Raw genomic sequence first — 12,301 nt, 5'->3', positions numbered from 1 at the left:
TGGTGGTACATGTTGGCGGTATTGTATCGAATGGGGGTGCCATTCATATTTACTAATAGGATCAAGCTGTTGTATACGGCTCCAGTGGCCCGTGTCCGCATCAATGGCAGAACTTCTGACACATTCCCGATTGGGCGCGGGACCAGACAAGGATGCCCTCTGTCTCCTCTTATATTTGCACTAGTGTTAGAACCTCTGGCCTGCATATTGCGGCAACAGCATGCACAAGCAGCAACGTTTTCAACAGAGACCGCTGGCGGTCTCTATGTACGCTGATGATATGGTCTTATATGTACTCGAGCCTGAGATACACTTAGAGCAACTTATACGGGAATACATTAGATTTAAATGGCACTCTGGTTTGGGCATAAATTGGGACAAGTCAATTTTGATCATGTATTTTACACAAAGCCTTTCATCGTACAGGTCCCGCAATTCTTCATCCTTTGGTTACACCTTATGTCCCGTCCCGCTCCCTTTGTTCCTGCACCCTCCAGCTGGCCACCTCCACCAGAGTCAGGAAAGCCCGCTGGGGAGGCCGCTCTTTTTCCCATACTGCGTCTAAGCTCTGGAACACCCTCCCTCTATCTCTTCGAGGTAACAGTAACCATATGTCCTTCAGGAAAACTCTGAAAACGCACTTGTTTGTTAAAACCTGCTGAACTGCCCAAGCTCGAGCTGAACATTCAGTCACAAGCGCTGCGAGGCCTCCGGGTAGTCTAGCGCTATACAAATGCAATTTTCATTCATTCATTCATTCATTCATTCATTCATTCATTCATTCATTCATTCATCGCCTTAACGGATTGTACAAAACAGGTGCAATTAGAATACCCAGTGGCATGGAGTGACAAGCCTGTCAAATACCTGAGAGTATGGGTTCATACGGATCCACAGACGGTTGTATGCATGAACTATGGTACTGCTATAGCTCGACTAGAAGAGCAAGTCGCTAGATGGAAACATCTCCCGTTAACATTTGCAGATAGAGTGGCCCTGCTTAAAATGGTAGCCCTCCCGAAATTTTTATATTTATTTGTCAACATACCCATTATTTTGCGGCAATTTTTTTTTAATACATTGCGTGGGATACTGATTACTTTGGTCTGGGGAGGGAAAAAGCCACGCATTAAGTGGGAAGTGCTGAAGCTCCCATATGAGAAAAGTGGGTTCCGAGTACCAGACATTCAACAATACGATTTGTGCACGCAAGCACAATATCCATCGTATTGGCAGAATGCGCCACCATATACGCCACACGTGGCGGTTGAGGCAGGTGCTGTGCACCCCATACCATTTAATGCAATGGTGGTAAATGATACTACAGTCTTTGAGAAGGATGAGATTGATACGGTGCAATGCACAAATCATGCTTGGAGGGAACTTGGGAAGTGTGCTCGACGGTTGCCACTGTATGCACCAGCGATGCCGCTGCTTCACCATGGGAAAATATCTGTGACGTGTGAGACAGGGGCACTAAACATTTTGCAAGCTGCGGGTGCACGTACTATGGGGGATGTATTCCCAAATGGAGCATTCATTGGACTGCAGGCCTTCTCCAAAGATGGGGTATAGGTCTGTCATAGCTACCTTTATATATAGCAGACTGCGAGCAGCGATCAAAGCTTTATACTCCTGTTACCCCGCTGAACCTCCTGCCCTTGCGGCGCTGCAACACGTATACACTGCGCAATCCAGGGCTAAAATGATTACGCGCTTATATAATGCCTCACAGGCAGATGAAGTAGATGTGAGTGTGGGCCCAGTGGGTAAGTGGAACGACATATTGCCACAAGCTCTGACTGAAGATGAATGGGACGCATGCTGTAAGGTAATTGGGCAACTCAATGCAAATGAGAATTTGCGCCTGATTCATTCTAAGTATATTCATCAGATATACTATACGCCATTGCAACTTTATAAATATGGATTGAGAGATTCGAGTAGCTGTAGACGATGTGGGGCAGAGACTGCAGATTTTCAACGTTTAGCATGGTCTTGTGGTAAAGTAGCGGAATTCTGGGGGAAAGTCACTGAAGCATTGACAGAGATGGTGGGGGAAACTGTCCTATGTAACATGACTCTTTGCCTCCTGGGCAATGTGCTGCATCTTAAAGCGTGTAATCGTAAATTGGTTGCGTTGGCACTACTACTGGCCAAACGTAGAGTTTCCATGCATTGGGATGGTAGACCAGCACCACAATTTCCCCATTGGTTGTAAGATATTGCTTACTGCCGTGACTAACTTCTCTGCTATTGGGAAGAATTACCTAGAGCCTCTAGGCCGCGAGACATTTGGGGGCCATTTACTGCCTATGCTTTAACTAACTCACCTGACTGATGACATTTCCTACATTACTGTTATGATTTCATATGTACCAGTATGTTCTGTGATGCCCTGTACTAGATTGTTAAAGATGAGAATATGCCAAACCACGGATATAACACTGTACCAACTTGATGCTCTGTATTCTTAACTGTGATGTTTATAAGCATATGGTTTGATGCTATATTATTGTGAAAAAGCTATAGATAAAAAAATAATTAAAAAACGAATGGGTATTTATTGGCAGCGCATCTACAACTCCAGAGGAGCCTCTTGGTGCTCACAACTACAGCAGCCTGGGTCGAAAAGTAGCAATGCGGCAACTAGTCGCAAAAAAGACAGGTTTTATAACTAAATTATATGCATATCTCAAGGGGAAGTTTGTTCCAGAGGAATGAGCCTAGGACCCTGAAGGCTCTCCTACTCCATCTGGAGTATCTGGTATGGGGACCCACATAATTGTCTTTGGTGAAAAATCATAATGGTCTTGCGAGAGTATATTTCTTGATTCCTTTGGTCCAGGCCGTGGTATATTTTGAACATAATGCAGGAGGTTTAAAATACAATGGTCTTTTGAACCAATGTAATTGGAAAAAATGGCTGGAGACGGACAAAAATGTTGTAAAATTAAAATTGTTTCTGACAAGGGCATTTTGTATCTTTTTGCAAGCAACTGATGGCTTTCTCAGGAAGACCTGGAAATATAGAATTGCTGTAATCCAATCTGAATTGCACAAAAGCATTGTCAACCATAATTTCATGAGAGAACGACAAGAATGACATAATGAGCATGAGCTTTCCGATCTGGAAACAACGGGGCAGATTTACAAGCCCCTTGCGCCACTTTTTCATCACTTTTAACATGGGAAAAGTGACTCAAAATCTGCCCCAACATGTCTTAGTTGCATTGGCAATCTGGACATCGTCGTTAAGGCTGGAGGCTAGTGTTTCTCTAGGCTCATAAACAGACATGATTGGTTGAGTGCAGTCCCCTAGTTTGGGTTGTAGGGGCATAGGGCATTCAGCCTACAAGGTAAGTCAGAAGGCGGGGCAGGTGTGAGTATGTGTGCGTTCTTGTTTCTCTGTTTGAGAGTATGCAGATTTAGATGGATGAGAGCGTGTGTGCTATTGGGGGATTGTTTAGAAGTGGAAATAGGGTTAATGGGTATTAGGGTTTTGGGGTAAATGCATGGACATCAATTCACCAAAATTCCAGGTGAGCGGGAAGTGATATCAAAGAGCCACCCTTTGAACAAATAACTTCACAGAAAGTGACACTGCATGACCTTTGACACCGAATCCTCCCATGAAGCGATGTTATATTAATTAAATCCTGAGAACCGCACAATAACTGACACTGATCAAGTTAAGATACTGTTAAACACATAATTATACAGCACAATTTATTAACATAAATAGATGCCCATTTTATATACCACCTGTAGGAAATTGGGTTATTAGTTGTGAAGGATGTGAGGCCTGTGCAAGTAATATGTTCCCAATTTTCACTTACTGGGAACCAATCACCCCATTGTTGCACTTGACTTTCTCAAAGTAGCGGAGTAGAGCAGCCCAAGGCCTACTCAGGAGAGGTGGTGTGGGCTATTAATCCCCATTCACTGGCATGCAGTAATACACACAATAAACAATTGTCCAGTCATTGCTTATTCTTTAGAAAAGGAAAAGTACATTTATTACATCCACACTACTGAATACTATGTATTAATTTGCAAATACGTACGTAAGGCAGATAGAAAGACCTTAGATTACATTATGGAATCGCATTGGACCGCCAAAGAGGCAAATAACTGATGTTACAAACAACATCATTTTGTAAAATGAAATAATCAATGATAACAATGTGTACATGCTATTATTGATTTTAATAAAGCATATCAACCTTGTAATCACTGTCAACATTATTATATCAATACAGTGTTTTGCAATGAAAATAACATGTGCCTGTCCGGGAAGAATGGGACCCCCAAGGGCAATCTTTCAACAGGGAGGGGCTCCACACATGCCCTTTTCCCCAAATTAATAAAGTAAGGAGCTTGCGCTGATCCCTGGGCCCTGGCCTTCTTCAGGGGTAAAGGAAATGAGATGTGGCAGAGACCCAAGCACTTCGATCCTTGCTAGGGGTCAAAGGTCACCACCCTTTACAAGGCCATAACTCGGGCCTTGTTGTTCTGATTTAGGCCATCCTGGGCTCGATTTACTCATGGCGGTGAGCTCTAGCCACCTGGAGCAATACCAGCAGACCCTCTCTCTTCCAAGGTATTGTATTTGTCAGGGAGCTGGTTCAGCTGGATCCCTGCACCAGATTTCCTACATAGCACGAACAAAATCCTTACAGGTGACAAAGGGCTTTACAGGACAAGCAAACGCAGACAAATGATAATAACAATATAGTTTAGCCTGATATCAAATACATAACCTAACCTATATCATGGAGAACAGTATCTGCATGCACAGATGGGTAGAAGAGTGATAAGAAGACATAGTCTAACAAATTCCCAGGCTTCACATAGTGCAAGGGGTAGAGGAACGTTGTGTAAATGATGGAGTGACATAGGAGAGAAAACAATGCAAGTCTCGGGAGAAGGTGTGGGGGAAGTCGTCAAGGAGCAAGTAAGTCCTCATTGGGTGGTGAATTTGTTGGGTAATAGACTTTTTACTTCTTTCTTGAAGAAGGATTTGGAAGGGTTGCATCTGATCTCGGAGGGGAGAGTGTTCCAGAATCTGGGAGCAATTCCGGAGAAGGATCGGTTGTATGTTTTAACATAAATCTCCTTAGTGGTTCTCTAGGAGTTTAAGGGGGCCTGCTTCAGTGGCGCTTAGAGAGCCCACAGGTCCTCGGATCAACATAGCTCTTTTGAGCAGCAGAGGCTTCCCCCTTCCAATTGTCCATGGCTGTTGCAGTCCCAGAGTCCAGCAGTAACAAGCACAAACAGCACCAACAGCCATTTCTCTCCCTTGTCCAAGAGTTTTTAAAAGGGGGTGGAAGGTTCTAGAAGCCAGGGAACCCTGGCCAATCCTAGGGTACTACATCACCTCTCCACCCCTGTCCCAATCCTCATGCACAGCATGCTGGGACAGTTCAATATGGGATCGGAATGATCCCGACCTGGGCCAGAGAAATATGACAATTCTGGTTGAACCATATTACATTTATGGCCTTGGGACCTGTGAATATGTATTGGGTGCACCCTTTCCACCCCAGTTTCATAGTTCATGGGGCTTTTTAGGCTTAAGAAAAATAAAACTGCATTCCAAGACAGATTTCCTCCTCCTTTATGTATAATAAAGTGTCACTGCAGGTATAACAGTAAATCACACTGAATTTACCTATACGTGACCACTAATGTTATAAGGCCACATCAATATCTAACCTTGCAGAGTCCCCCTGCGCCAGGTTATGGGTGCGCAGTTACCGGGCTGTGCATGACAGTGGTCTCACACGTGCACCCCGCACACACTTGTGCTCATGTGTTTATGTGCAACCAGCCAAGTGCCCCTTAGCCAAGCTGCATCGCTTCTGCCTAAAAGGCATACACTGACATTAAACAAGCACAGTCCATTGACCATGTGATTACTGTGGTTGAGACACATGTAGTGAGACTAACCCACAGTAAAAAGTCCAAAACCAAGTTATCTAAAAAGCAAAAAATCCGGGCATACTAAATAGGCGGAACCCATTTTGCAAAACCATCTATATTTTAAATAGGGAAATAACATTAATAGGAACATTACACATTTCTCTTTATAATGCAAGAATAAAATATGTATTGGTTGGAAGAGGAGAATGTAGTGACACAAAAAACACAAAACTAAACTGTGAAGCAAATTATTTATACCTCATACTGTCATGCTTTAATGGTTTCCCTATACCTCAAGCATAAAATGTGTTGCAAAATTACTGAAAGACACAAAAAGATTTTTTTTTAGATTAACACTTTTATTAAGTTTTAATGGCCAGTAGTGAACGTGGCATAGGTATAGTACATTGTATAACTGGTTCATATTGCGTCCATGAAAAACCAAGTGCATAAACATACAAATGGTGATTGGTCTTCCAGATGTGGCAACTTCAATACATTGGGTCATAAATTCAGCCACTGCCACCACACTCGATCATGCTTTTGGGGGCAGCCCTACGTCTCAAACACCACTTGTTCCTGCTGGGCACACCAATCCACCCCACAACACCACTGTGAAAGGGTGGGGAGGACGAATTTAGCAATTTGGCTGCAACATCACGCTTTGCAACAAAGAGGGCCGTACCTAGAAAGGTCCTTTCAACCCGAGGGCCATCTGTACCTTCAAATACCCCAAGAAGGATCAGAACAGGGAAGAGGGGTACTGCCCACCCCAACACCTCAGCAAGGTCTTTAGTTACTGCGGTCCAGTATAGTTGTACTTTAGCACAGGACCATACCATATGAAAGAAGTCTGCTGAAGTAGCTGCGCACCGTGGGCAGGAGGATTTGGAATAAAGGCCTGCCTTGTTTCGGCCCGCGGGGGTAGATAGGCTACATAAAGATAATACGTTTGTATTAGTTGCAGTTTGGAGGAGATGGTGAGCTCACGGGTGTCCATCAGAGCATCACCGCAATCCTCCTCTTCTAATGGACCTACCAAACCCTCCCATTGAGTGCTGAGGTGGTTAAGCGAGCTAGCAGCGTTCATTATGAGGGTTCAATAGATTTGGGAAACTCCCAGTGACCCAGGCTGCCCTTTAGGAGTTTGGCTTCTAAGGGATTAAATTCCTGAAGGGGCTCAGTCTTTTGAATATGGTTATGAAGGGTGTGTCTGATTTGAAGATACCTATAGAATTGGGTATGGGAGAGGGCGTGTAACTCCTGAAGGTTTGAGAAGGAACGTATATGCGCCCCTGACCACACATCTCCCAATTGCAAAATCCCTATGGCATCCCATGCTTTAAAGCCACTGAGCATCACCACCTCCTTCAGCCAGGTGCTGTGCCATAGTGGAGTTTGTTGTGTGAGTTTACCGTACTGTTGCACATGACGCTGTGATGCTCGCCAGGCTAAAAACACCACCTGGGTATCCAAAGGCATTTGGGAGGGGACCAGGGAGCCATACAGCAATGCCTTCAGATTAGAGAAACCTAACAGGGAAAGTTCCAATTTGTAAGCAGGGTAAAGATTGGACATGCAGAGGCCGCCATCGAAAGGACCTCATTGAAAGAGGGCAAGCACCAGCCAGGGCAGCGACCCCTGCCATAAAAAGGTCCACTCATCTCCCTCCAGCTCCCAAAACCATGACATAGGGAGCTAAAGAGGTAGGTTCTGGAAAATTTAGAGGAAGCGGGGCAGTACCATCATCTTGTACAATGCTATATGGCTCATTATGTTAAGGGGGAGGGTTTGCCTTTTTGTGAGGTCTGCCTTCAACTTTTTGAGCAGCGACTTCAGGTTTAGGGCCCAGATGAATTATGGTGCAACGCCACCCACACGTCCAGGTACTTAAAGTTCAGTCTGCGAAGGGGAATGAATGACTGCCAGTCAAAGCAGTCCCTCGAGGACCAGCACAGATTTGGAGGGGTTCATCTTAAGGCCTGAGGCCTTCTCAAAAGCCCCAAGAAACTGGAGGCATTGAGTTTCTCGGTCTGCCAAGAAGAGTGAATGAATGAATGAATGACTACACATTTGTATAGCGCATGGTTACCCGGAGGCAACCCAGCGCTTCAGTGGTCCATTCATCCCCGATGATTTAGGGGAACAGAAATGTTTTCAGCATATTCCTAAACCTGAGATGCTTCTCCTCCAGATGGATAACATCGGGCAGGTTGTTCCAGAGTTTTGCCGCCTGTACAGTAAAACGCCTGCCGCCCATACGGCTTCTCCTTATCCTTGGGATTGCCAGTAAGTTCTTATTACTGGATCTAAGAGTCCTGTTGGTTTGACAGGGGCAGAACAAAGGTTGAATGAGATCGGGTCCTGTCTTGGTCAGGGCTTTATGAACAATGGTCAAAGCCTTAAATTCAATCCTTTGTTGTACTGGCAGCCAGTGTAGTTGCCGGAGCGGAGAGGAGAACATCATCTGCGTTTAGGGTGATGCGATCTTCATGGTTGACGTCCTACCCCCACTCTCTGCATTATGAGTCCCCGCTAGTTGGGCTAGGGGTTTCATTGCTAGGGCAAAAAGGAGAGGAGATAGGGGGCAACCCTGCCTTGTGCCTCATTTTATGGTGAAGGAGTCCGATAGAACTCTGTTCACACGCACACGGGCTAAGGGGTGGGAGTATAGGACACCGACCATGTTCCGGAAATGCGGGCTGAAGCCAGCAGAGGTCAGTACCTTTTGGAGGTAACCCCAGTCCCCAGTATTGAATGCCTTTTCAAAATCAATGAGAAACAAGGATAGGTCTTGTGGTAAGGAGTGACAGTGAGCATGGGCTACTTGAAGGCTTCTAATGCGTGTGCATCTCTGCGGCATATAGTCGCATTGGTCCGGATGCACCACTGTCAGCATTACTCGTTTTAATCTATTAGTCAGTATTGTGGCAAAAACCTTGATTTCACAGTTAAGCAGCAATATGGGATGGTAGTGAGCACAAGATGTGGACTGGGTTGCGTCATGGGAATCACAACTATTATGGCAGCGTCTCGGTCTCCTGGCAAGAAGCCAAAGTGACACGCCTCTTCAAATAATGCTAAAAGGTGGGGGAGCAGTATTTATTTATTTATTTGTGTATTTTATAAAGCGCGCAGCGACCCCAACGGGGCATCCCGGCGCTGAAAACTCTGAAAACAGGAGGTATTGGGTCAGGGTGCCAGATTAAGAGGAAAAGAGATGGGTTGTCAGGGATTTACGAAATGCTGGTTCTGTTTGGGAGGTGCGTAGAGCTACCGGGAGCTTGTTCCAGTGCTGAGTGGCACAGATCTCAAAGGTTTTTCCACCTGCACGGGATCGTTTAAATCGGGGAGTTTCCAGAAAGAGTAGGGAGTTGGAGCGTAGTGCCCTGGATTTGACGTATGGACGTAGGGTATTTTTAAGATGAGCCGACCCGTTACCTTTAGATGCACGGAAAGCCAGCGTCATTGCTTTAAAAATGCATCTTTTCGCAATGGGTAGCCAGTGCAGTTTACGGAGATTTGGAGAGATGTGGTGTCTGGCAGGAATTCTCTCCACCAGCCGAGCGGCGGCATTTTGGACCGTCTGTAGTTTGTGACGCAGGCCAGCTGTGATACCAAGATAAAGGGCATTGGCATAATCAAGGTGGATATGATTAATGCCTGGATCACAGTCTTACGGCAGTCCTCCGGCAGATAGTTAATGAGCCATTTGATAGTTCTAATTTTAGCGAAACAGGAGGCTGCTACTGTTTGTACCTGGGTGTTGAAACTAAGATGGTTGTCCCAGCGTACCCCTAGGTTTCTCACCGAGTCTTTGGGCGTGGGGGCTTGGCTCAGGTCTTCTGGCCACCACAGACTAGAGTCCAGGGGAGAAGGTGAGTTGAAAAACAGGATCTCCGTTTTACCTGCTTTGAGACGAAGGGAGTTGGCATCCATCCAATTAGAGATATCTCTAAGGCAGGATTTCAGCGGGTCGAAAGCAGAAGCGGAGGGGGTATCGAACGTAAAGAGTAGCTGGATGTCATCAGCATAGGATGTGGATTTAATCCCAGTCTGAGCAATCAGCTTGGCCAAGGGGGTGAAATAAACATTAAACAAAAGCGGGCTTAGGGAAGAGCCTTGAGGTACTCCCCATTTAAGTGGTCTGGCAGAGGAAGTGAAGGGAGGGGTGAAAACTTGCTGTGTACGGTCAGAAAGGTAGGATGACAGCCATTTCAGCACAGAGCCGCCCAGCCCTAAGTCCTCCAGCCTTCTCAGCAGGATCTTATGAGAGACGGTGTCAAATGCTGCTGAAAGATCCAGACACAGTAGGTCATGGAATGCCACAAAATATTTTAAGGGGAACCCATCTGGCCCGGAGATTTCCCAGAGGTCCGGCCGAAAGCGCTTCTCCAATCTCATCCACTGCAAGGGGTTCATTCAGCAGTTGGAAGTCTGCCATGGAGAGAGCTGGGAGGGCAGCTGCGTCCAGGAACAGACTATGTGCTGTTGGATCCCTGCCTGTTGTACAGAGTGTAGTTTCTCATAGTAATGGGCAAAATTCGGAGTGATTTTTGGTGGGGATCGTTGCATAGAGCCTGTCTCGTCCATGACCTCGGGGACTATCCTATTTACCTGCTGGTGGGAGGCAGCTAGTAGAGCAGCTTTCTATTTTTATCACCCCAGCCATATAGATTGGCTGTCGTTGCATGCCAAAGAAGTTTAGCAGCTTCTAGAGAGTATAGGCTTATGTCCTCCTGGACAAGGCGTAACTGTCAAGAGACCTCTTCCTGGGGGTCGGATGTGAGGTATTTCTCCATGTGCAAGGCCCGTGCCTCCAGCTGGGTGATGAGGGAGAAGGACTCACGCTTCCGGGTCCTAACTAAGTGTTTAACACATCCACGTAGGGTGGCTTTGCTGGCAGACCAGAGTATGCTCACTCGGGCTACAGTTCCTGTGTTGCTAAGAAAGTAAGATTGAGGTTCTTTTTTCTATGCATGAATAAAGGTTTTATATTGAAGGTACCACATGTTAATAAGCCACATATGCCACATTGTTGGGGAGGGGTGCCCCAGACGGAGGAGTAGTGGGGAACGATCCGAGTTCCCTCTGCGTAATATTTCGATGTGGCTCAGCGCTTGGCAGTCCTGGGCAGGTAAGAGAGCGAGGTCAATGCGAAAGTGCATATGATGAGCGGCTAAGGTGTATGTGAACTGACGGAGTGTAGGATGTCAGGACCACCAGACATCGCATAGTCCCCAGGAGGAAGTCCAGTCCATGAGGAGCTGTGTCCCCAGGCCTCTGGAGGTGGCAGGACTGGTGCTATCCAAGGAGGGTGCAGGGACTGTGTTAAAATCTCCCCTCAACACTGTGAGTCCTCGTGGGAGGTGGGTGAGAAGTGCCGAGAGGTCTCTAAGGCAAAGTGACAGGGCGGCCAACGGTATGTACATGGCCAGCAGCACAATCACCCGTCCCTCTAGAGTGCCCTCCAAGGCGCCCTCCAAGGCTATAAAACACCCTTGTGGGTCACGGGTGACCTAAGAGACCACCAGGGGAAAGAAACAGCGCAGGAGGATGGCAACTCCTCTCGCCCCTGAGAATATCCAGCATTAAAAACCATATCATAGCCGTTATGGGCCAAGAAAGGACAGCGTTTGCCCTGGAGATGGGTCTCCTGTAGGAAAAGGACTTATGGGAGTTGACGGTGGGAAAATGCAAAGACTGATGAACGTTTAATCCAATATAACAGACCGTTAACGTCCCATGATAAAACCTTGAAGGTCATTTGATGGGATTGAGTGTACTAACAAGGCCAAATAGTGCACCTGGGGGCCCACAGAGGGGTAAGGGGGGCAGACACGGCAGCGAGGTGGTTGTCTGGAAGACTCTGAAACTGAATATGGCTATGGAATCATGGTCACTGTGGATAATGTTAGATGCGCCGATACCTAGAGAAAAGGAAGAAGAGTAAGCAATAAACAAGAACATATAGAAAAATACCCACCTCCCCCCAACTCCCTCCTCACCCCACACTTCTACTCTAGAAGCATCTGTCGCACAGTCAAACCAAAACAGTGGAGACAACAGTGAGCACCACATTACTGAGTCTTTGAAAGGAGATGGGGTGAACCTATTCGTTGACAGGATTTGTCAACTCCAGCTGTCGCTGGATCACTGATGATCATTCTGACCAGGAGGCGGTAGGCAGGGGGCCAACTCTGTCAGTATGGATTAGGAGGGGCCAGGTTATGGCTTCAAGGACCAGCCCCCGTACATGAAGACGGACAGAGTATTGGACTACATGAGAGGTCCGAGTCTGGCTGAGAAACAGAAATGTCATTTAGAGGTGAGGATGGAGAGGGTTTGACAGCTCGGGTGCAGTCTTCCTCACTTG

General features: G+C 46.4%; 1 protein-coding gene across 1 annotated transcript in view; it reads right to left on the bottom strand.

Annotated features, from left to right (window-relative positions):
- Window positions 1–12,301, bottom strand: part of PKHD1 (PKHD1 ciliary IPT domain containing fibrocystin/polyductin) — a 1,769,028-nt gene that overhangs the window by 506,699 nt on the left and 1,250,028 nt on the right. Inside the window, exon 51 of the mRNA XM_078647366.1 lies at window positions 12,276–12,293. Coding sequence (XP_078503492.1) covers window positions 12,276–12,293 — 18 coding nt within the window. The remainder of the gene's footprint in view (window positions 1–12,275; window positions 12,294–12,301) is intronic.

Source organism: Lissotriton helveticus, chromosome 6, assembly GCF_964261635.1.
Source record: "Lissotriton helveticus chromosome 6, aLisHel1.1, whole genome shotgun sequence".
NCBI classification, from domain to species: Eukaryota; Metazoa; Chordata; class Amphibia; order Caudata; family Salamandridae; genus Lissotriton; species Lissotriton helveticus.
The sequence above is the reverse complement of the archived record's forward strand: the minus strand, read 5'-3'. Positions and strand labels throughout refer to the sequence as shown.